The sequence below is a fragment of the Primulina eburnea genome, chromosome 14 (genome assembly GCF_022965805.1).
Source record: "Primulina eburnea isolate SZY01 chromosome 14, ASM2296580v1, whole genome shotgun sequence".
In the NCBI taxonomy this organism is placed as follows: domain Eukaryota; kingdom Viridiplantae; phylum Streptophyta; class Magnoliopsida; order Lamiales; family Gesneriaceae; genus Primulina; species Primulina eburnea.
This window is the reverse complement of record NC_133114.1, coordinates 23,923,452-23,949,572: the sequence shown is the minus strand read 5'-3', so window position 1 is coordinate 23,949,572 and position 26,121 is coordinate 23,923,452. Positions and strand designations below refer to the sequence as shown.

General features: G+C 33.6%; 3 protein-coding genes across 3 annotated transcripts; 1 reads left to right on the top strand and 2 right to left on the bottom strand.

The window, feature by feature from the left end:
• Positions 1–246: 246 nt before the first annotated feature.
• On the bottom strand, positions 247–2,672 carry LOC140813157 (uncharacterized). Its single transcript, XM_073171612.1, has 2 exons — positions 709–2,672; positions 247–483 (listed from the first exon to the last, which is right to left on the bottom strand). The coding sequence occupies exon 1, from the start codon at positions 2,536–2,538 to the stop codon at positions 1,303–1,305; it is 1,236 nt and encodes a 411-aa protein (XP_073027713.1). The 5' UTR covers positions 2,539–2,672; the 3' UTR covers positions 247–483; positions 709–1,302.
• A 6,384-nt stretch (positions 2,673–9,056) lies between these two features.
• On the bottom strand, positions 9,057–15,589 carry LOC140811912 (ATP-dependent Clp protease proteolytic subunit-related protein 4, chloroplastic). The gene is made up of 7 exons (XM_073170037.1): positions 15,296–15,589; positions 13,651–13,854; positions 10,352–10,407; positions 10,072–10,198; positions 9,805–9,882; positions 9,472–9,585; positions 9,057–9,398 (listed from the first exon to the last, which is right to left on the bottom strand). Exons 1-7 carry the CDS (start codon positions 15,512–15,514, stop codon positions 9,327–9,329), a joined length of 870 nt encoding a protein of 289 aa, XP_073026138.1. The 5' UTR covers positions 15,515–15,589; the 3' UTR covers positions 9,057–9,326.
• A 6,585-nt stretch (positions 15,590–22,174) lies between these two features.
• LOC140813298 (disease resistance protein RGA2-like) lies at positions 22,175–25,713 on the top strand. The gene has a single exon (XM_073171802.1). It carries the CDS (start codon positions 22,413–22,415, stop codon positions 25,602–25,604), a length of 3,192 nt encoding a protein of 1,063 aa, XP_073027903.1. The 5' UTR covers positions 22,175–22,412; the 3' UTR covers positions 25,605–25,713.
• The last annotated feature ends 408 nt before the right edge of the window (positions 25,714–26,121 follow it).

The following is a 26,121-nucleotide window of genomic DNA, read 5'->3' as shown; positions in this document are numbered from 1 at the left end:
TCAAATCCATAATACAAATCAACTCAAATGGTTTGGCTAACTATCAAATATATAGATTTCAAATCCTATCTTTAATTTTAAGGCATTTGTTTAAACAAAATCAAGATATTTCAAATTTGCAATTATTGGTGTCATTTCAAATTGTTTATTGAAATTAAATTATTCAATCCAACATGCCCATTTCGACAAAAAGGATGAAAATATGCAATTATATATATATATATTAACAAGATCGAACTCAAATCGTCTCTCTAATATTGTAAATGCCTCTAATATTGTAAATACATGCTAGGAATCATAATGTGTATCTGATTAAATATAGCACCAGGAAATACACGAAAATGTGAAAATATATGTGAATGTACACAGGTGATTCACACTACGTCTGCATGCGGGTGAATTATAAAGACAAATATTGGCACTTGATCGATACATGGAATCATAGAATGTAGGGGCCCATGAGATTGGATTTTGAGTAGACACCTGGCCGTATAGCATAGCAGTAATTACACCGATTTTAAAGAAATATATTATTTGGTGCAAAATGCCACGAGCAGTAGTAAATATGCGATACAAATACGAAATTGAAGTCAATTTGAGGTGAATCTGAGGGAGACCATGGACATAAAAACATGGTATTGATTTTCAAAAATATGCAAAAAAGAAACCCTTCACATCATTAAAAGAGCAGATGAAGTTTGCTCATACCTGGAGAAACTACTTCAGATTGTATGAAATGTCTCTTCCACCCACTCATTGGGTACAAAACAAGGAAAATCTGTGAGAAAACTTATGTTTCCAGAACTCAGAGAGTGAAGATTAATAAATAACTCAAAGGATTCACCAAGAACTGGAAAAAAAATGCTGGATGAATCAAACAAATGCATGTGGCTATGTGTAGAGATTTCACAAGAACCAAGTGATTTGCCTTCTATATAACACACCACACCGAAATTTACAGTGCGTGCAACATAAAGTGGAGGAGGCTAAGCCACAATTTCCACCATCACGAAAACTGTTCCTAGGTCACCAAGTAATTACAGGGGATACAAGTGATTTTAAATCACATCTAGCTGTGATTTCCTTCCTTTCCTAGTGCAACAGCAATAAATCCAAAACCAGAGGTGCTTGCCTCCTAAGTCATATCCTCAAATCTCAAAGAGGTGGATCAGTAAAAAAGATTGCCACTTGGCATTCCAAATGACCATTTCTATGAAGAAAAATGAATTTATTCACCTAAATCCACAAGATATTGCCAAATTTATCAACAGAAATATGCAGATAACTAACACTAAGGCCAAATTATAAGTCTCCATCACTCTCAGAAGGCCACCATCTTGGCCGAGGAAATGTCATACCCCGGCTCTTAGCGATCTCCAAAAAATCTTTATCATCACAGCCATCGCCCGCAGCTCCTACAACCAAATTAAATGCATTCAAAAAGTCCTTTAACAATTGAGTTTTTGTTCCCACAGTGTTCGCGATCACATCTTCGCCTCCCACATTCTTCTCTTTTCCCTTGATAGATATCGGCAGCTTACGTTTCCTGCCAACACCACCACCAATGGCACCAACCCTTTTATTTATATGTCCCCCATTGTCACGATCACCTACATACCTAAACTTGTTAATATCCTCAATATTTTTACTAGCTATTCTCCAACCTGCATCCTCACGCGTTTCTTTAGTCGCATTTTGATCTTTAGTAATATTATCAAATTCTTCATCCCCATCCACTCCATTGTCTCTCTTTTCAACACATCCATTACCTACAGCTTTACTACCACCCAAAGTCCCATAAGATGCCCTATTTTTATGAGGTATTTCATCTTTATTCATCTTCACATTCTCCGCATATTCACATGTCATCAACTCACCACTTTCATTACTAGCATCAAATTTGTGCACACAATTTTCAACAACCCCCCCGGTTTCCTCCAATTTTCTCTGTTCTACTTGTTTTGCATCCCTTAAAACATCCTCTATAATCTTCTCCAGTGAATCGTCACCAGAATCTGTAATCACCACATCAACAGTTTCGGGGAGACTTCTTTCGTCCTGATTTTCATCTAATTCCGTCGTAATCATCTCCGTGTCATCGATAGGCACCGTGTCACCATTCAATTCCTCCCAGACCTTGATTTTCTTGGAAATCAAATCATCATCCATCTCCCCTTCAGAAGTCCCAACTCGTTTCTGTTTACCAAACCTAGCATTCAAATCAACGCTCCTTGCACCATCGGAAGAAGACTCGTCCGGGTTCTGTTCCTCAGGAGGGGTGTGAAACACAGCGTCATCTTCTCTTGGGCTATTTCGATCAGCTGAATTGTCGCGGCTATCAGGAAGGGAAACCAGTACAATTCTGATGGGCTCGGGTTGCGTCGATTCCGGAGACGACATTAATGGGTCCGGATTTGAGTCCAAAAAATTCTCCGATTCTCGAGCCAAGGGGCAGTTTCGGAGCTTCGCCTCCTGCGAAACAGTTGGCTTGCAGAACTTAATTATTGATGCAAACGGATCTTCTTTCTCTTCCTCCATTCCTGCTCTCCGTCTATGCTGACTGGGAGCTCGAATTTCAAATTTAGGGTTTATGGGCACTATTTTGGGGGTTTGCGGACTGCAAATGTTCTCCCGCCTTTCCTTTATCTATTTCCCTTTATACCCACAACTGTCTGTGGGACGACACTGCCTGTTTGACGACACCATGTCGTTTCAATATTTAAACTGTGAGATGAAATTAGTTGATAATTTTATATTAGAGTCGGTTTATTGTGAGGCGGTTCATGAATTTTTATAGACGAATAAACTCTACCGATATTCACAATAAAAAGTAATACTTTTAGCATAAAAAGTAATACTTTTTGTATGAATGACCCAAATAAGATATTTGTGTCTCACAAAATACGACTCGTGAGACTATCTCACGTAAGTTTTTGCTTTTATATTATGTTTTTTAGTGGTGGGAAGAAGTTAAATATGAATTTTTTTTATTTTATAAATTTATATGTAAAATAATAATATAATTTCACATAATTAAAAAAAATTAAAACTACAGTAATTTAAATTTCAAAAAGTACATGTAATTTTAAAAAATCAAAAATAAAATAAAATTACAAATTCTTACTATGAAATATAAAAATTACTGACTAGATTTTTTACGAATAATTTGTATTTGTATAATCATAAAAAATTGACGTGTATTTACACGTCACCTAGCCTTGGATAGTTAACATATTTATCTATTATCCATTCTTCCTTCTTCCTTCTTTTCCGCTCTCTCCTTTATTTTCGTTCTTCTTTGCCAATATTGCTCAATTTTTGCATAATGAAATTTTATTAGAGCAATCTTAGCTTCCTTTATTGCACAATATTTTGGTTATCTTTCCAGTTGCGCTTGTTGCATTTTTTAGAAAATCCCACATGATACTTGGATCTTTTGATCATTCTCCTTTCACGGTTTTTCTTTTCAATTTTTTAATGGTTTTGCTCAGTTTCTGCACGTCGTCTTTTTCGTCGGCGGTGGGTATATAAGAGGGTATGGAGATGCTATGTCATCAATATTTTCATACTCTTGGTAGCATTATTCGAAATCTTTTGAATTTTTCAAACGACAATATCTTATATTATGGTTGATCGGTGAGGAGCAACCAAGCTTTTTTTCATCGGACCATGGACTCCCATCATCTTGCTTTGTTTGAGCTTCGACATACTAAAAAAGACAAATTATGAATTTTTTGAATTGCAATTAAAATAAAATATATACTAGATGTGCTTTAGTTGAGTGCTTTTAGTTCATTTATTTTGTTTTGGAAATCAAATATTCGTTTCAGAACATCCGTGAAATGTTGGTAGACGTTGTCACGTGTAAATACTTTCCACCCTTTGGAAACTCATGATCATATTCATTCCAAACCAATCCACATAAACTAGTGTTGCTCTGATCATTGTCAACTGTCAAATTGGTGGAAGTGTTATATCATGCCTTGTGAGATGTTTATCTAATGTCTTCGTCCAATGTTTCCTTGCGATTCTTTCACCCCATTGTCAGCTTGCACAACGTCGTTCTTCCCTTTTTTTCTTGCTTTAAAAGACGTGGTTTCAAAAGTAAGAGGAGAGACTTCAATGGAAGAATGAGAGAAATTAGTTTAGTTGAACATATACTCCAATATTTGTTTGGAAGTGAACTGAGGTTTGACAAAACCAACAGAGGATTGAGAATTAAATTAAATAGAGTTTGATGAAACTAGATTTTTATATTTGAATCGAAAATGAAATAAAATAATAAGAAATCTTACTTTTTGGAATGAAAATAGAAGAAATTGTGATTTTTTAAGGTATAATAAAGTTAATTTATAGGAACATGATTGGATTTCAAGAATATGATCGTTGGTGATTTTTTTAAGAGTTTTCACAAAAAAAATCAGATTTCTTTTCTTCAGATTTTTCTTATTTTTAATTAAAAGTTGAGAATTATCTGACCGTTAATGTGCAACGATATATCATCCTAGCCGTTCTCATATTTTTAAATTTTGGGATTTAATAACCGCCAGAATAATCTGGCCATTCATTTTAACAATTAAAAAAAAATAAAAAAAAATCAAAAAGCACTCATTTCACTCTCCCACACGAGGACCACCGCTTTTATCACACGTGGAAACATAATTGTGCGACATCCTCGGCCAAGGATAAAGGTCGTGTGGATTCATAGCCACATGTACATGTTCTTACCTGTGCATTCAGTGACAATGACTGGCGATTTACATATATAATAAATACTGTAAAGTCTTTTTTATCATTATCGATGAACTAAAGTAAAATTTGACAAATTACGAGAGATTAAATTGATATTTAAATTTTTGAAATAAAAAAAATTAAAAAATAGAAGTGTGTGTTGAATTTTTTTTAAAAAATAAATAACAAAATTGTAATATTAGTATCATATAAGAGTAAAGCTGGAAGAAAACGTTGATGTCTTTTCTAGGTGGTTACTATCGTATCCTCGACTTTAATAAAATAGAATAGATTATTGTGCATATAAGTTTAATTATATTATACTTTTATATAAAGAATTATATGGTCAATTTTTTTTCCCGTAAATGAAATTTCAGTTTTATTCGTTATATAAAATAAGGATATTGTGATTATATATATTTTGCAGAAACTTTTTAAAGATAATTACTCCGAGTATCTCAAATTAAATAATGTAAATAATATATTCTTAAAACCATGCTGAACATATAATTAAAAAAATTAAACAAATAAGAGGAAAACTATGCTGGAAATGGGTTTAATTAGGCCCCCTAACATTCGATAAATTAATCGAATGTTATCTTTTTGACGAAAGTGGAAATCGACTTGAAAATTGGAATATGTGTTTCAAGTAGACAATTTTTTAATATTAATTCGATTAGAACCGATTTTCAGTTAATGAGGAATTAATTGTTAAAGTAATGAAAGAGCAATTAAGGCAATAAATGAAATCGTGGGAACTTGCCAAAATTTGAAAGTTCCCGCCAAAATATCATTTCTAAAAAAGAAAAGATATATCATGAATATTAGAATATGTGTACTGCAATAAATGATCACTTCAATTATTGTTTGCATTGATTATATCAATTCATTTAATTCAATTTTTAATTTAATTAATTTTTATATTAATTCAAATATAATTTATGTATTATATGTTTTTTTATTTTTTTTATTCAAATTGAAACTAAGCTCTATTGAAAACTTAACTACATTAAAATTTTTGCATTGTTTATATCAATAAATTTAATTAAGAACTGTATAAATAAATTTAAAATACAAATGATTGTAATGTTCAATATCACTCATGAAGTAATTATTAAAAAAATATATTTTGCTATTTTCAGTAATTTCCTACTCAAATTACTTACTAAAAAAGAAATAAAATATTTAATTAGTTTATTTAATTTTTCTAAAAATAAAATTGATTGAGTGTTAAAAGTTATCACTATAACAAGGTTTTCTTATGGATATTAAATTATCATTTAATAATCATAAATTTTTTATCTCAAATGCATATTATTTCGAAATTACCTTAATTTGAAATAATTAATGCATTGTAATTTTATTCCAAAATCATATGTATATTGTATATCTTGAATTGTCTTATTTAAAATTCAAATAAGAGAGCACAAGAAAATTAAAAGTGATAGATTCAAAAGAGTTTCAAATGGATATTAAATTACTCTTAATAAACATATATATTACCCTCAATAATCAGAAATGTTTGACACACAATGCATGCAATTCGAGATTTCCATAATTTGAAAGAGCTAATGTATGGTATGATTCTGTCAAAAGCATCCAATATATAATTTTTGTTCATTGGGATGCCTTATTTGAATTTTAAATTATAAATAATACAATATTGTATATTATATTAGAAACCAATTTTATTCTATTTATCTTACTAAATTTATCTACTCTAAAATTGAATTCTGAAATAACTCATCTTTTTCAGCATCATATATGAGTTGAATCCTTCCAAGATGTAATGTTTAAATTTAGATTTGTTCGTTGTTATTAACTAACTACCTACATATGAAAACAACGAGACATTAAGTCTGAAATCTTTATTTCATGATCGAGAAGTAAAAAATATTATTCTTCTATTTGTAAAAAATTTAATTATTACGTATTACTAATGTGATAATTTTATTCTATATTACAAAGTTCATGGATACATGATAGTATAAAATGTTCCATAATGAAAATGCATTAAACAATTCTAAAAAAAATACGCATCTTATTAGAAGATACCTTATAAAATTTATTGACATTGTTTTAGAATGCAAATAGTAAATTTTAATAAAATAACTTCTCGGATTTATACATAATTTACTTATGATCACATGTTTCATTTTTCTTTCGGAATAATAGGTTGTTGCGTATATTATAAAGAGATTTTGTATATAAAATAACAACTCATTTGGATAAAGATATTGATGAAACAATTATTGTTTTCATTCAAATATGTCAAACAAGTTCCATTTCACAAAATTGTTTGTGAATGTGGATTTAGACGAAATTACTGAATTTTTAAAAAAGTATTTCTCATTAATTTTATTGAATGTAATTTAAAAATATTTTTTTCACATGTTAAAAAATAATAATATATAGCTTCTCGAAAATTAAAGAATTAAATACATATTAAGGTTGGTGGTTGTCTTAGGCTAACACAATCTAAAATTTTGATATATGATAGTGATTATTAGCCAAAAAATTTAACCGACATGCGTTGTATTTAAGAAAGTCTTTTAAAATTAGCGAAAAAATAGTTTTTATTTTTATTTTTTATAATTATATTACTTTCTTCAATTTAAATATCTATTCATTTTTACTAATGTTTAATAATATCATCCCGTGCATCGCACGGGTTAAATACTAGTTTGAAAAATAAGAAACATAAATCTTCCTTATATATCATTGTGTGTGTTGGCTAAATTTTAGTTCAAGTAAAGTCATGCCAAAGTTAACCCATGGTAAATGGAGGTGTAAGGTTGTAATGCATCAACAGGGCTCAGGCCCGAGCTTCTCACGGCGCTCGGACGCTAAAGTTCGCAAAGAGCGCATTGATGGATCAGTTCGCATCGTGCAAGTTTCATGTCTGAGAGGGTTCGAGCCCGTGCCTCTCATGTGCAAGTTTCATTTTTCTTAGGAAAGTGACTTTGATCATCTTTCCTTTATGAAATGATTTACGCGTATTAAGAAAATTATGTCTGAAAAATCAAACATACCCTCACTAGCTTGTGTATATTTTTTTGAAAAATGTATCATAGTCTAGCATCCTACAAGTGAGTTTGATTTAAGCTATTTTGCTTTCTTTTGTTTGTTTTTGAAACCATTTTAATTTGGACATTATTAAATGAAATATCTTTTATTTTTAAGTTTGAGATCGTTTTTTAACTTGCATGTTCTAATATTTTATTCTTGTAAATAATGCAAATACCTTTAGCAAATAAACAAGAAAATCCATCTTTGTCTAACATATGAATGAAAATAAAATTTTTAATCAAATCAGAAACAAATAAAACATTTTGCAAAAACAACTTAAATGATTGTTCAGTATTAAATAAATGTCTCACATAGCATTTGCAACAAAACTTGCTCCGTTGCTCATTATTAAGATAATCTCATGATCCTTTAGTCTTCTACTTCTTGTCAACACATGCAAATTATTACAAAGATGATAACTATCCAATATCCAATACCAAAGAAGTTGAATTAATTCAGACATTTACTTCAATATAAAACATACCATTGCCAAAACTATTATGCGGTAAATATTCCTTTCATTTGCATTTCCAGTGTCCAAGCTTCTTGAAGTAGAAGCAAACATATTCTATTTTATCGGATTTTATGGACCCTTTAGAAGTGTTCGGAGCTTCCTTCTTGATGAGTTTTTTTAAAGGGAAAGAACTCTTCATTTTCTTCTCTTGTGGGCCATTCTTCATCTCAAGCTATGAGTCCACTAAGAAAACATGTTTTTCTTTTTTTATGGTGACTCTATATGACGTAAGCATATTGATTAGCTCTTCAAGGATAGCCTCTATCTTGTTCATCTTAAAGTTCATCCCAAACCCATCAAACGAGGACGATAGTGACCACATGAGAATGTCTATGGAAAATTTGTTTTGGATGACAAGATCATGACCCACTAGTTTTTCAATGAGCTCAATTATCCTCACACCATACTCATGGACCAAGGCCTCTTCTCATAGGCATGATGTCATGAGCTCCTTGACGGTAACATGCCTTAATGGATGTGTTTGTGCACTGTACAACTCTTGCAGGTGATCGTCAATGTCAGTAACATTTATAACATCCTCAAACATCTTCTTTAGTTTGTTTGACATAGAAGCTGATATATAACTCTTGCATCTTAGATTGCAAGTCATGTTCCCACCATTTCTCAAGCTTATCCAATTCCTCAGCAAGAGCATCACCAACCACCTCTTTCACAGGAGCCTTATTGAGCACATATGCTCTTTTCTCGAATCTAAAACAATTTTGTCAATGCTATGGGGCGCTGAGATCCAATTTCATATCCATTTATTAAAAAATAGAACAAAATTTATTCCATGTTTATTTGCAATAACTCGTCATTATCTTCACACAACAATTACTACAAACCTACCCTACATGGTATTTTCGTGCTCCCAAAATATACAATATTGTCAATGCTATGGGGCGCAGAAGGTAACACTCGTAACTCTAAATAAGTACCAATAAGCTAAAATTAAGTACAATATTGAGCACTTTAACATTGCTTCATTATAGGATAAAGAACTTCGACACCTTTAGATGAGTTGTGCCTTCTTGAGGTCGGACATAACTCCTCTATCTTCAGCGCCCCTCTCATTGTACAGAACCTACAAATAATAGGAGAACGTGTAAACTAGTGATATTTCAGGGCTAAGCACAATATTCCACTATTCGGAGTACCTTGTCGATGATCCCATATTCCACGGCCTCACTCGGACTAAAATATTTTGGACGCCTTATGTCCTCTTCAATCTGCTCCGGTGATTTTCCAATGTGTTTTGCATAGAGCTTAACCTTTCAAAATCAAACATGAAATTGCTAAGTATAGGTAGGTTCTAATACTGTGTTGGTTCTTGTTTCAGGGATACAGAAAGGTGGAGTCCAAGAAATTCGCCAGTCTATAGCTAAATATTTAGAAAATAATGATAATAAACGGTCTTTTTTCGGTTTTGTCAAGGGGCCAAAGGCCCAAAATGAGTGAAACAATTGCCAAATATGACTATCAAATCTTACCAACTCAGCCTTCACATTTCTAATCTCTTTCCTCATAACCTCTACATCAGTGGCTTGACCCTGAAATCTGGCAATTGGCTGTAAAATTACACAGGTATCCTGTATTAGTCTCAAAACAACATAACATAGAAAAATAAAAGAAAAGGAAAGATGATTTTTGTGCAACATTCTTAAACTAGCCCAGTTACTTGGAAGTTGGAAGCTAAGTCAGATGAGAATCCCTATATTTGGGTTTACAAACAAAACGTAAATGTGTTTTAAAGTGACCTGTTTCATCATGATTGTTGAGGATGGTAAGGCAGAACGATTCCCCTTAGCACCAGCAGCCAATAGCAAAGCTGCTTCTCCCCAAGCATTGCCAACACAGAGCGTAAAAATGGGTGGCTTAACATACCTATAAGTTTTACAAATTCGAAATTATGTAAACAAAACCGAGGTAACGAACCCCCGAAAAGCTAACATAGTCATTCAAAATTTCGGAATAAATTTATTAGTTCAAGATCAGAATTGTGCCAGAGATTTTAAATATTAGGTAAAGATTTATAACCTCATAACATCGTATACTGCAAAAGCTTCTGTCTCATAGCCCAGCTTCTCCCCACCCTGAAAAATGTACAAATTACAGGTAAACAAGAGTAGATACCAACATATACAGACAATTTCTTAGGCAAATAATGCATGGCAATGAAATGCGTCCCTAAGAATGACATGATTTAATCGCTGCATGACATTGCTATGGTTACTTTTCTGAAAAAATAGAGCAACATGGTAGACTGATAAGACTTGAAGTGCCAATGTATCTACGTACATTTGCAAAGTTGCAGAATTTGTTAGGTAAAGTAATCAAAATGATGTTTCCCTTTTGTTGAGAAACTAAATTGAAAGGAATATAATTTATTCATTTTTAAATTTTCTTTTTTATAATATTATGTTTATTGAATTATAGAGTTCTGTCCTTCTAGATCATAGATATTTATAATAAGAACTCTATATATGATACTAGTATTTAAAAGAGTATTTTTCAATACAACTCTCGTTTTCATATTTGTAGCATTTTTTTAATGGAATAAACTCTAGGGCAAATGAAACATACAAATATAAAAGATAGATGTTGTGAAAGATGGATGGCGAGAAATAGGAGAGACAATGCTGGAGCAAGCACGAGATTGAAGATTTACAACGAAGAGATCAAGTGCTCAAACCAAGACATATTGTTGTGTTGACGTGAAGTGTTGAAAATACACAGACACAACACCTAATCATAGTGCAAATTACTAAGCTGTTCATCAAAAGGATTTTCAACTACACAAAAGCTGCATCCTTAGTTTTGGTTATTTAATTTGATAAGTGTTTTTGATCCACTTTGTTCCTTCACTCTGTGAAGGGAGTTAGATTTTCTTTTATTCATTAGAATTGTTTTTGTGTAAACTGAAAATATTTTCTAGTGAATCTTTTGACATTAGGCATTGCACAAGTGTTCTTTGGGTGTTATTTTATTTACGTGAAGTTTTGTGTGTTGAAATATTCAGTTGCATGTTGAGTTAAGTGTTACAACACCGCACAAAACAATTATCTGAAACACTCCGTCGCTTTATTACACAATACTTTTATGTCATACAACTACCTTTACAAGTAATATCCAAACGGACACTTGATGATACTAAGTGAGATTCTGGTTTTTTTTTTTTTTGAGAGGAAATAGTACTATGGACGTGTCACTTTTCAACACGGCACTATGACCACCAGTTCTGGATGATACAACTATGCACTTTGTAAAGTCAAGATGAGGGTTTACATCAAATCCATTGAAGAAAAGGCATGACAACGTGTTATAGATAGTTGGACTCCACCAAAAACTGTTGATGAAGATGGAGATAGTATGTTTAAACCAGAAAGTACATGGACGACTGATGAAGTTCAGATTTCGAACTTCAATTCAAAGGCACTCGATGCCATCTTCACGTCTGTGAACATAAACATATTCAGTGTAATCACAAATTGTGTCTCAGCCAAGGATGCTCGGGATGCCTTTCAAAGACACTGTGAAGGATCTGAAAGTATGCGGAGAACCAAGCTAAGGGTGCCAACCTCAAAATTTGAAAATATGATAATGAAAGAAACAGAGTCTATCACTGTTTATGATCGCCGATTGTGACACATTGCTAATGGAGCTTTTGGTCTTGGTGACCCGATCTCTAATGAGAGGTTAGTCTGGAAGGTTTAAGATCACTTCCAGAACACTTCAACATTAAGATTTGTGCAATCGATGAAGCTCGGGACACCACCAAGCGTAGTTTGGACGATCTATTTAGTTCCTTCTAAACCTTTGAGATGAGTCTGGATTTGCAGGAAAAAAAGGGAAAACGATTGTTTTTCAAGTTTCTGATGATTCATACAATGACTTGATTCAACTATCTCAGGAAGTCAACAAGTCTGATTTATGTGAAGATTTCTTCTCATGATTACAAAGAAATTTGGAGACTACCTAAAGAAGATCAGAGATAAGAAGAAATCGGGTTAGCAGATTAAATTTCCAAGCATTAATGCTTCTGAGAAAACTCAAAGATTGCACCTACTCAAGGAAAATTTCGACCGAGGAACGATGGAAAGGTTCAATCTGATGTCAAGAAACTAGGCTCGGTTCAATGCAAAGAATGTTATGGATTCGGTCATTATGCTAATAAATGTGCCAACAGACTTTACAAAAACAAGGGATTAAATATCTCCCTAAGTGATGAAGCAAAATCCGACTCTATTCCTGACCCATTGTCGGCTGTTGTCAACGGTGACTGGTGACTGCAATAGCACCATTTTGCAGAAAGCCAAATCTGGAATTTTTCTAAAATCTCTCATCCAGTGTGGGTGATGATAGATCCCAAAGTTTGGACAAGTGTTTGTCTGTGATAGAGTCTACAACTTCAATCCTTCAATTATCAATGCATTTTACAACACACCTGATGAAGACACAGAAGGAATGACTCCGGATATCAATGAAGTTACAACTCTCATCACCTGCGGACTGATTAAGATTTTTCCAGATCATCTAAACGGTAGTCTGCAGCAACTTTAACGTCTTTTTATTTAGTGTTGCACAAAACGAGCATCCGAAATTGGACTCCCTCACAAATACAACAGTGGTTACACACATTTGTTTTGTTTGCAATTGGTACTGGAGGTACCTTTAATTTTGGGAAACTGATGTTCCAAACAATTCTTAAATTTGCTAATGGTGGACTGAAATCAACAAAGTTGTCATTTCCGTCTTTAATCTACGACATTCTGGAATCTCAAGGTTTATCAGAGACATGGATGAGGATCTCTCTAATCTACGACTTTCTGGAATTTCAAGGTTTATCGAGAAGTGTTGAAGATAAGCAGACATAATACCTAATCAGAATGCAGATTAGTGTGTTGTTCATCAAAAAGATTTTCGGCTTCACAAAAGTTGCATCTGTAGTTTTGGTTATTTAGTTTGATAAATGTTTTGAATGTACTTTGCTCCCTCACTCTGTTAAGGGATTTATCTTTTCTTTTATTCACTAGTATTGTTTTTGTGTAAACTAAAAGTATATTCTAATGTATCTTTTGCCATGAAGCCTCACACAAAGAATTATGCACAAGTTACTTGTGCATAATTCTTTGTGTGTTACTTTATTTACATAAAATTTTGTGTGTTGAAATATATTCCGCTGCAGGTTGTGTTAGGTGTTACAACATCGCACACAACACTCAACTCTGAAACATACATTCACTTTATTTCATAATACTTTTATGTCATATGACTACCCTTTACGTAAATGATGTTCCATCTAGGTTTATTTTTAAAAGAAAAACGCATTGTCTAACCTTGGTTGTCCCAGTTGAATTAATATAGAGGTAAATTGGTTTTTCTTCATCTTCGTACTGCAGGTAAAGGAATTCTGCAAGTATCAATTCAGTGACAGATGGAACTAGAGACATTCCCAAGTAGACAATCCGATTCTTGTACAAGTATGATGCTAAATCTGGTGGAGCTTGCTCCCAAGCACTTCCCCTAGAGAAAGGAATAACCTATAACAAATTGGAGCCAATCACAAGTGAGATAAGCAAGACAAGCACTAGAATAATTAATAATAATAGTGAGAAAAGCACACGTGATGCACATGAAAATATATTTTAGTTTTCAGAATAATGTAATTTTGTTAAAAACATATTTAATAACATTATAAAATCAAATTAAATAATTACAATGCAAAATTAAATTAAAATATCTTATTTACGATATCGATTCATTACCAATTATTCTTATATACAATATTGACATAGATAATATTTAGTTTGAGTAGAGCATTCTTGAAGATACACAAAATGACGAGCATTTTAGAGTAATTTCTTTGACACACCAAAGAAACCAATCTGACATGCTCGTGCTTTGCCTATTATGTAGTATATATAGATGCATATAAATAGAGTTGAATTTGGTTACTGGGTGCATATAGTAAGGGGCGGTAACCTTCTATACAAGTTACTACCAAATTGAGAAAACAGTCTATAACCGTGATTGCAGCCACTATTGACATCCTGAAAAAGTTGCATAATCACTCAAAAAACTAAACAAATACCCTTCTCTATGCACCGTAAACACTTATTACAGAAGCAAAAACAAAATGAGATAATGAGTTTAAAATACAAGTATGAGCAATTTCAGTGACAACTGCACCATAAAATTTTTTTGAGGTGATGCATGAGTTTCTTTGATTCTTTTGTTCGATTATTTTAGAAGCCAACTATTTCTATCTAGCTAATTCGATCAGTTATATACGAATTTACTTAGCTGCGCCTGCATCGATAAATTTCCTCTTAACCATAAGGAGCACAAAATACTTCTCCTTAACTGAACTAAAACCAAGGGTACTAAATTCAAAATAGTGCCAAAAAAATTAAGGCAAAAACTTGTGTGAAACGGTTTCATGGGTCGTATTTGTGAGACGGATCTCTTATTTGGGTTATCCATGAAAAAGTATTACTTTTTATGCTAAGAGTATTACTTTTTATTGTGAATATTGGTAAAGTTGACCCGTCTCACAGATGAAGATCCGTGAGACGTTCTCACATGAGACTCGCTCAAAATTTCATCCACATGACATTTAATTCCTCTTCTCACCATCTCTATTTTGTACAAACTAAGACACCAATGGTCGCCAACTAGACACACACAGCAAGCAAAAAAATTTACCACCATAATCTAGTGTAAAAATGAATCTTGATGACAAAATTATGAATCCTCTCCTTGGAACAATCATCAGAATAATAACATTTTACAGTTCCACTGCCTCAAAAAAAAAGTATAAGCGTAAATCACAGCGCCAATTACAGCACATACATCCTAATTTCACCTGCAACATAACATTATTCTCAACGAAGAGCCCAAAAAGATCACCCGAAACCCATTTCACCAATCAACATAATAAGCACACTCCACATAGCAAAACATACTCATATGATTAATTACCCTTGTGACGACACTTCTTCTTCCACGAGAGGTCGAGGAAGATGGTTTGAGGGAAGCGGGGCAGATTCTTTGACCCGAAAAGTCACCAGAGACGCTGACACCCACGATTGGAGATAGAAAATGGGTGCTGAGAGAAGGCTTAAAAGTAGAGGATGAAGAGTTTAGAAGTGGGTTCGTGCTAAGTGTAATTCCGGCCGTGGGCAAAACGTGAGAAGTCATGGCTGCCGTCAAGGGGGAAACCGGGAAATCGGAGTCCCTTGCAAGTTAATTCAAAAAAGGGAGTGAGGGTATTTAACTTTTGCCCATTACTGTTAAAATCTAAAAAAAATTAGTTTATAATTGTTTGAGTTTATAAGTTTTTATAATTTGTTTGATAAAAATTATTACGATCAGTTTATTAATTGTGAAAATAAGTAATTTGACAAACTATAAGTTCATTTTATCATCATTTCTTTAATCATCATTTTATTACTTTGTTTTAATACAATTTAAAATACACTTTTTTTCTTTTTATTTCAAAAAATAATAATATTTTATTGAATAAATTATTAACTATAATTTTTTAAATCAATATTTTATTTACACACATTAAAAATAATAATAAATATTTTATTCTCCAAAGAACATAAATTTTTCTAAATATAAATTTAAAATATTATATTTATATATATAACTAAATATTTTATTGAATAAGTTATTAACTATAATTTTTTAAATCAATATTTTATCTACACACATTAAAAATAATAATATACTTTATTCTCCAATGAACATAAATTTTTCTAAATATAAATTTAAAATAGATTTATTTTTTAAAATATTAAAATAATATTTACATATATATAACTATTTAAATTAACTCAAAGTATTATATTTTTTTGGTAATTTTCATAATCAAAAAATCTTATAATACCAAACACATTAATGTCTTTAAGTATTTTAAAATAAGTTCGTCCAAACACGTTAACAAATTGTTTTTAAAATAAGACATCACAGTTTATAAGTTCTCAAACCAACTTATAACATGTAAGATTTATAATTTATTTTAAATAACTTCAAGCATATGCTCTCTTAGTAGTTTTTTTTACTAATTTTATTTTTTTAAGCTGGCTTTTAAAAGCGTTTTTTAAAATAAAAGATGTATTATTTTTATGTTTGGATAAATAGATAAAAAAACACTTTTAAAATTCATAAATTTTTTTGGATGAATATCATTGAAGTGCTTTCTAATTCATTAATTGATATATATTTTTCTTTTAAACCTCTATAGATATAATCTATAAATATAAATAATTTAAACAACGCATTAAATTTATAAATCATAATAATATCAATACATATTAAAAATCTAAACAAACCTAAAAATAATTGTGAAACGTCTATTACTCATTTTCTTTTAAAATATACTTGATGGGTGTTAATATAGAAAATTATTTATTTTTGTGAATATTAGTTTGGAATTATTAAAAATTGATTAAGGTTATAAAGACTGGTATGGGCCATTAATTAAGGAAAGACAAAAACTTGTGTGAGACGGTCTCATGAGTCGTATTTGTGAGACGGGTCTCTTATTTGGGTTATCCATGAAAATGTATAATTTTTTATGCTAAGAGTATTACTTTTTATTGTGAATATGAGTAGGGTTGACCCGTCTCACAGATTAAGATCCGTGAGACGGTCTCACATAAGACCCACTCTTAAGGAAAATAGGCTCAATAGAGAGCCCATGATATTCAAACCTAAGACCCATCATGGAAGTCTATAAATAGGAACTATCTCTCCATTTTAGAAAAAATATTCACATTATCTCATTTTTATGCTCCAAAAGTCTCTAGCTTTTGTGAGTACGTATCTTGAGGTGTTTGCTAACTTGAGTGCTGGAGGATTTTTCGCCGGGTATCTACCAACACCTCTAACCTCATTTCGTGACATAGGTGGCGACCTCGATATTTACTAAGGTGGATGCAAAAATAGCGGATATTATCTCATAATAGTGTGTTCACCCAGATTGATTGATCACCGAATTTTGTGCAGCATCAGTTTGGCGCTGTCTGTGGGAACCCTGCCACCTGATAACTGAGAATGCAAACACGGTCGCGTACAACTCATGATGCCCAAGAGGATCATGGATGCCCTCCTCCAACTCGCTCGCAACATGAGGAGTTCTGGATCACATCCGAGGTTCTGAAGGCATTGATGGAGGAAGCAGCATCTCGGGCTGCAACCGAAGCCGTGGCTCAATTCCTCGCGACTCGTCAGTAGGACAATGAGAATAGGGGAGCGCACGGCGGAGGATCCCATTCACATCATTCAGAGAGAATCTTGCGAGAAAGAGAGGTAGTCGGGACCAACTACGTGCCACCGACAAACCAAAAGAAGGGGACTGCACTTCAAGATGACGAGGCTCATAGCCATGCACCTCCTTCCTATCAGAAACTCCACGCCAAGAAAGGAGAAGTGGGTGTATTGGCAATTTTACCTACATGGCATAGTTCTTTCACCATAGTCGTACTAGCGGAAATGCTGATGGTTGGATTAAAGATAGCAAACCTACCTGAGTGTAAAGGAGAAGGGGATCCACAAGATCACCTCGACAAATTTTATGCAAAGACGGACCTTTATGATATCAGCGATGCTGCTTACTATAAAATCTTTCGAACTACCCTATAAGGACAAGCCCTCACTTGGTTCAACCCTTGGGGACAGTAGACAACCTGGAGGAACCCACCAGACGTTTTCTTCAACAATTCTCCATTAATATGAAGTATCCCAAAACAGCATCTTATTTGTTCATCATAGTCCAAAGACAGGGAGAGAGCTTGAGAAAGTTCGTACAACGATTCACTCAGGCCGTTCATGAGGTCCCGCGTGTCAATTACGATTTACTAGAAGGAATCATGCAGCAGAACCTCCGTCATCGGAGATTCAAAGAGTCAATAGCGGGAAAACCCCCTAATACTTTGGAAGAATTACTTGAAAGAGCAGAAGTGTATTTTCACGCACGGAGGTTCCACCAGTGGAGCTCGGGATTGAGGTTGGATTGCTTGGTTCTATTCAGTGGAGTCTCCCAGTTAGTCTATATGTATGTCTTGAAGTTTATTTCAGTCTTGTGTTGTAGTTTTGCAGTATCAGGCCGAGGTTTGGTTTTCAGTCTTGTGTTGTAGTTTTGAATCTCCGATGACGGAGGTTCAACACCGAGTCGTTTTGCAGTATCAGGCCGAGGTTCCACCAGTGGAGCTCGAGATTGAGGTTGGATTGCTTGGTTCTATTCAGTGGAGTCTCCCAGTTAGTCTATATGTATGTCTTGAAGTTTATTTCAGTCTTGTGTTGTAGTTTATTTGCCGGGGAGATGCCCCGTGTATCTGTAGTGATATTTGGTTGTTTTTGGTGATGTTCTGAGTCGACTCTGTGGGTTTTTTTATGATCTGGTGAGTACTTGGTAAGTTTTAATTTCTGCTTAGTCCTGGCCAGTGCGGCTATAGGTTGTTTGATTTCGGTTTTTGTTTTAATGACTCTAGTTGGCGTATATTTTGATATAAACTGTTGCATGAGTTTTTTGGGATGTCCTACTTACGGGGAGGTCATGTCAAAATTTTTCTAGGCCCTGAGGTCCATTTTAAAGTATTTTAAACCATTTTTCCGCTGCTGCTTTAAATCAAATAATTGTTGTTTGATAATTAATTGTCATTAGAGTAAATGAGTCTCACAACTTGGTATCAGAGCGTAAACTAGGATACGCTAGAACTAGAGTCTAGGACACTTGAGTCTTGACACTAAAATGGTTTTTGTGCCTGTGTATGCTACTTGACAACATGCTTATGTGATTATATGATTTGTTTATGTATTATTTGTTATTATGGTTATGATTTGCTGAGTCAATAGACTCACTACGTATTATCGATACAGGTGAGCATGATATTGATGTTGTTGAGGGACTTGGTGGTTGATCTTACTGGACTGAAGGTGCACATAACCCGAGTTCCAGTGCTAGTTTTTCCTCATTTATGTTTAAGTTTATGATAAAGATTTTTACGACTTTTATGATGCTTTTTGAGTGGTTCTGAGAGGTGGTTAGTGTTAGTTTTATTTTGAAATTTTGCTAAATTTAGGTTTGGTAAAACGTTTGACGATTTTATTTTTTGAATTCTTTCCTTTGAATTTTCAAATATAGTTGGTGGTTTTATTTTTAAATGGTTCAAGGTTATTTTAGTATATATATAAAAAAAAAAAAATATATATATATATATATATATATATATATATATATATATAATATATGTGTGTGTGTATTAGGTATTCGTCCGATTATAATTTTAAAAAAAATAGTATTTTTTAAGAAAAACGAGTAGTGGACGTTTTAGTTAGTATCAGAGCAATGTTCTTGTAAAGGGTTGTGTTACTGTCAGTGCCGAGAAGCTCAGTCGTCAAGCCCAGGGGCGTAGCCAAGATTTTAAAATAGAGTGGGCTAGACATTGAAAATATAAATATTATTTAATGTATTTTTAAATTTTTTTTGTTATATTTTGTATAATATGAACTAGATAAATTTTAAAAATCATCTTAAAAATTTAATATATCAAGATACATGATAAATATCATTTATAATAATGAATTTTTAAAATAAATTCAATGTAAAGTAAGTAAAAAAATTAAGACAAAAATTTGTGTGAGACGGTCTCACGGGTCGTATTTGTGAGAAGGATCACTTATTTGAGTCATCTATGAAAAAATATTACTTTTTATGCTAAGAGTATTACTTTTTATTGTGAATATCGGTGGGATTGACTCGTCTCATAGATAAAGAATAACATAAATATATTTATGTAAATATATATTTATAATCAGAATAACACAAATATATATATATAAAATGTAGAATTAAAATGAGTAAATATATAAATTAAGATAACAACATAGATACAGAATAGGGAAAGTTGGTGAAAAATCTCCAATCAAAACATTTCTTTGGGTTCACTCTCTATCCACAAAATTGTGGTACTATGTCATACAAAATGTGGTACACTTCATGTGGAAATGTGGTACTAAAAAAATATCCAGGGACTGAACACAAAAAAAATCGACGGTTGGAGACTGAAGGCCGATTTCCCGTACAGAATAAGCTCAAATGCTATATTATTTAAAACTTATAGAATCCATGTATAAAAATTTTACTCAGTGACTAAAATTTCTAAAATATATAACTATATTATATACATTAATCCCGAGACTAGGCTGGGCTAAAGCCCACCCTAGCCCCTAAGGAAGCTACGCCCCTGGTCAAGCCTCAATTTCAATCAGAATGCAAATAAATTTGATTATTTTGAACTCTCTTGTGTTGAGGAAATGAGAATGAAAACATCAGAATGCAAATGAATTGCAAATAAATTCGGTCATGACAGTTTATTAAGGTTTTTTTCCTACTAAAAATGACCCTAATGATAGCAGTGCTAATTTAGTTTAGATTGTCAATGATGAAGGTGCTAAGAAAATAATAATTTTTTTTGAACAAGAACAGAGTAGTAGGTCTCTATGTTAACAAAAAAAAACTGAAAATAGTTTTAAACTTGATAGTGATGGTGGTAAAAATGAAGAAGTTTATTCTGAGAAAATGACGAGAATAACTAACTCTTCTTACACTGTGGACTTTGAATGTAGTGTTTTTGAAAAAAAGACATTGATATCCCAAAATAATGACAAAGAGAATAGTTTCATCAAGAAATGCTAGAAATTTATGATATCAAATATAACAAGATGATGCATATGATTCAATTTCTGAATTTGTGGTGGGACTATGTTTCAAATCAGCTACGGAGTTCCGAAAAGCTGTCAGAAAATATGCAATTAAGCAAGAAAGACCTTTAAAATTTACGAAAAATTGTAGCAATATATAAAATTCTTCTAGTTACTTGTGAGTGTGGATGCGTAATCTATTCTTCTTTTATATCTAAGATAAAGAAAACATTTGAAGTGAAATCCATTAATAAATATCATACTCGTTCTAGAATTTCAAGTTTCACACATTTTACTTCCACATTTCTAGCAAAGAGATATCAACACCACCTTCGATCCAACTCTTTGTGGCCTGTTAGTTCAATGCAAGAAATCATGAAAAATGGAGAACTGAACATCTATATCAATATGGAAAATGTATAGAGCAAAGAAACATGCATATAATTTAAATAATGGCACATAAATGGAACAATATGCTACAGTTAGGAGATTTATAGGACTAATCTTGACCCAACAACAAAAAAAAAATACAAGCATATTGTTGTTCCAATATCACATGATTATATTCATATCTACAATAATTTTCACCTCTAATTTGTCTTAATTATCAAGAATTCTTCAATTGAATCAACATTTATAACTATAGTATTGTCAAACACGACAAGTTAGGGAATAAATAAAATAAATTATTGTATGTTTACTTATGTGATATTGAACGAAATCACTCTCCATGAAATGATATAAACTATATAGTGATGTCGATGAATATTTGAAATCCATATCACGTTTTACAACATATCAATAACACATATTAATATTTAAAAGCAATTGTACATGGAGAGAATACAGAGAATAAGTGATACGAAAGCATTAATTATTTGAGGTCAATTACCGAAATGGAAGATTCAACCCATTAATGCGAAAAATATGAAACATCACCGAGAAAAAATATACAAATAAACAATAAGAAAGGTAAAAAAAATATAAATCATAAATATTTTTTAAAAAAAATGATTTTGGAATAATGTATTCATGGATACAATTAGCTATATTTGTCTTACCAATGTTCAATTTCAAAATCTTAAACATAAATAATCATATTTGATTAAATTGGATAACTAATATAGCACCCTATTCCTTTACCGTTGGCAGATGCTATCCTTGAATAATTTGTTGGCCACTTTATTCCTTTCCCTAGAATATCATTTCCTTCCATCCAAATTCTACTTTTCCAAATACGTAATTCACATTAAACCCCAAATTCTTTTCTTTTCTTGCGTTGATTTTAATGGAATATCAGCTAGTAATGAAGCCTATGTAATCATCTTTACCTCTCAATCTGTACTGCTTCAGAATTCCCATCTCACTTCATCGCAAGAAATTAACTATGGCGGAAGCACTGGTTTCAGCACTTGTGGGGACAGTTATAGGAAACTTGAACTTAGCGGCGCTTCAAGAGATTAAGCTCCTTTGGGGCTTACAGGATGAGCTCGAGAGACTTGAAAGTATTTTTAGAACAATCCAACTTGTGCTTCAAGACGCTGAAGTCAAGCAAAGAAACAATAAGGTGCTGCAGAACTGGTTGCGAAAGCTCAAGGATGCTGCATACGATGCTGATGATGTACTGGACCAGATCGCTACCGCTGGCCTCAGACGAAGATGGATTTCTGAAAGAGGTAAGCTTGGATATCTAACTATACTAACTTCTTTTTTCTCGAAAAGAAATCCGTTGTTATTTCGTATTAAAATAGCAAGAAAAGTGAAGGACACAAGGGGAAGATTGGATGCTTTAGCGGTTGAGAGACTTAAGTTCCATTTGAGGGAGGGTGTTATGAACAATCAAGTTGGACTTTTAGAGAGCCGACAGACTAGTTCATTGGTGAATGAATTGGAGATTTTCGGAAGAGATGAGGAGATGGAAATGTTAGTCCAGAAACTGCTCACTGATCAAGATGATCTTTCTGTCTGTGCTGTGTGGGGAATGGGAGGGATCGGGAAAACCACACTTACCCAACTGGTCTATAATGATGAAAGGGTGGAGAAGCATTTTGAATTGCGAATCTGGGTTTGTGTCTCGGTCGATTTCAGCTTGCAAAGGCTGATTAAAGCAATTTTAGAATCTGTACAAGGAGGTGGATGTAGTGTCACCGAGTTGGATCCATTGTTGTGTCTTCTTCAAGAAAAGTTGAGGAGGAAGAAGTTTTTACTAGTTCTGGACGATGTTTGGAATGAAAACCAAAGTCTGTGGGATCCTCTTAAAGAAGCATTAAGATGTGGGTCAAAAGGCAGTGGGGTTATGGTAACAACTCGAAATGAAAAAATTGCTCGAATGATGGCTACATCTGAAATCATGTCACACCGAATTGGCTATTTATCAGAAGCCGATTCTTGGTCTTTATTCAAGAAAAGAGCATTTGCATGTAGAACAGAAGAAGAAAACCTAGTTGGAATCGGTGGGGAGATAGTGAAGAAATGTGGTGGTGTGCCTTTGGCGATAAAGGCTCTAGGGAGCTTCATGCGATTTAAAAGCCACGAAAGCGAATGGTTGGCAGTTCAAGAAAGTGAAACATGGAATCTACCGGATCATGGAAACAACATCTTTCCTATATTGATGTTGAGTTATGACAATTTATCTCCACAAATGAGGCAATGTTTCTCTTATTGTTGCGTGTTTCCCAAGGATTATTGGATGGATAGGGACGAGCTAATACAACTATGGATGGCAAACGGCTTCCTTCACGAAGAAGGCCAAAAGGACTTGTATCTCATTGGCCAGTTCATCTTCAAAGAATTGGTTTGGAGATCCTTTTTGCAAGATGTCGAGAAACACCAGATAGGGAAAATGAGATGTAAAATGCATGATCTAATGCATGATTTGGCAGAATCAGTCATGAGACAAGAAACTTATAGCTTGGTTGATGGCAATGTGCAGAAAATTCCGCCGAGAGTTCGTCACTTGTCAGTTGACTTCGAATCACTTGAGATGATTGAAATGAAAAGGGATAAGCTCCAACCACTGAACGTGGATACTTTACACTCGCTTATTCAACTGGCTTATTCATTTTCTTTTAAATTTTTGTTCTCCTTTCTCTCAAACCAACAACATTTAAGAGTGTTGGACATGAGATTTTTCACGGCAAAGGAATTACTAAAGTTTGTTCACAAATGGGAACATCTTAGGTTCCTTTCAATGTCATGCATTGAGCTCACGACGCTTCCTGAATCCATTACTCGTCTCCACAACCTGCTGACCTTGAAACTTATAGATACAGACGAGCTTCGCAAGTTACCTGAAGGTTTGAAATACATGAAAAATCTTTGGTTCGTGGAAATTGAAAACCATGATTCACTTATCTGCACGCCACCTGGAATCGGAGAGTTAACTTCCCTGCAAAGACTAAGCGTGTTCATTGTGGGTGAAGACTCAGCACACCAAATCAGCCAGCTAAAGGAATTAAATCTTGGAGGGGAGTTGAGCATGAGAGGACTTGAAAATGTGAGAAACCTAGAAGACGTAAAAGCTGCCAACATGATTACGAAGCGGAACCTGGAATCTTTGAATTTATCTTGGACAAGTGGCGCAAACAAGAACTCCATGGAACATTTCGAAGCGACTCTAGAGGGTATCCAACCCCATCATAATCTAGAGAAGATTCACATTTCGTCTTACCAAGGTTCGAGGTTCCCAAATTGGATGTCTTCTCCAGCTTTTATTAATCTAAGTGAAATCAATTTGGAAAGCTGCGAAAAATGCGAACACCTTCCACCCCTCGGGAAGCTGCCCGCTCTAAAGGTTCTTATACTTATTGGTTTTGATTCCATAAGAAGATTGGGTGGTGAATTTTGTGGTGACGGAAAAAGTTCATTTGTTGCATTGACAAATCTCTCTATCTCGGAAATGCCTAACCTGGAGGAATGGATTATACCAAATTCACATGAGAGTTTTCTTCGCTTACGGTATCTAGGCATAGACACATGCCCTAAATTAATCGGGTTGCCTTTTCCACATGTTATTTTCAATTCTCTAGAGGAATTACGATTCTATGAGTGTGATAGTCTTAGATTATTTCCTGCAGCTATTTTGGAAAACATGCCTTCCCTGATATCATTATCATTCAGATATTGCGAGAAAGTGGATCCATTATCTGGGCCGCTACAAAGAGTCGTCACTAGCCTCCATGAATTGGAGATATGCAAATGTCCAGAGCTCAAATGTTTGCCAGAGAGCATTCAACAATTGAGTGCCCTTAGAACGTTGACGATACAGTCTTGTTCAGGATTATGTTCCTTACCTGACTGGATCGGGAATCTGCAGTCATTGTCAACATTTATTCTTTTTGATTGTCCTAACTTGACGTCATTGCCAGATGGCTTCGGGAATCTGCAGTCATTGTCAACATTTCTTCTTTATTCTTGTCTTAACTTGACGTCATTGCCAGATGGCTTCGGAAATCTAAAATCACTATCGGAGCTTCAGATAAGAGGTTGCAGTCCAACTTTAGCGAAGAGATGCGAGAAATCAAAGGGTGAGGATTGGCCTAAAATCTCACATATTCCCCATTTGGATGTTTATGAGTAACATTTGACGTCATTGGCTTGGGGAATCTAAAATCAGTATTGGTGGTTGGTTCATATAAGTGATGGCGACGAGAAATCAAAAGGTGGTCTAATAGAGAAGTTTGTGTATATTAGTGAAGAAGTTGGGAAGAGAAATGTTGATGAAAAATAGTGAAAAAATAGAGAAAAATATCAAACATTTTCCAAAAATTCTTATATTTTTACCAAACACTCATCTTCCACCCATAAATGATCGTGTATTGGAAGTATACAAAGATCATCAACCAATTTTTCTAGAATTGATAAACAAAACGTGATTTCACAACTTTCAAAAGAAGGTCCAACCTCGGGTGCAGCATATCGAGGCGACTGAACATGAGCGGCTGTCGGTCGTGAATTCACTTATGATTGCATTCATCGTATTATGGTAAGAGCATCTAGTAGCATCGTCACATGATCTCTTTAGGTATCACTGATAGTGCGTGCAAGAACCTTAAGTTATGGTTTGCATATCCCTTCAACTCATATATCTCGATCGA

Excerpts from the sequence above, each read along its gene's own strand:
- LOC140811912 (XM_073170037.1), bottom strand. The coding sequence starts at position 15,514 with ATGACTTCTCACGTTTTGCCCACGGCCGGAATTACACTTAGCACGAAC. Across the intron at positions 10,408-13,650 it reads ATTCAACTGGGACAACCAAG|GGTGGGGAGAAGCTGGGCTA; the intron begins GTTAGACAATGC and ends TACATTTTTCAG. Across the intron at positions 9,883-10,071 it reads CAACAATCATGATGAAACAG|CCAATTGCCAGATTTCAGGG; the intron begins GTCACTTTAAAA and ends GTAATTTTACAG.
- LOC140813157 (XM_073171612.1), bottom strand. The coding sequence starts at position 2,538 with ATGGAGGAAGAGAAAGAAGATCCGTTTGCATCAATAATTAAGTTCTGC.
- LOC140813298 (XM_073171802.1), top strand. The coding sequence starts at position 22,413 with ATGGCGGAAGCACTGGTTTCAGCACTTGTGGGGACAGTTATAGGAAAC.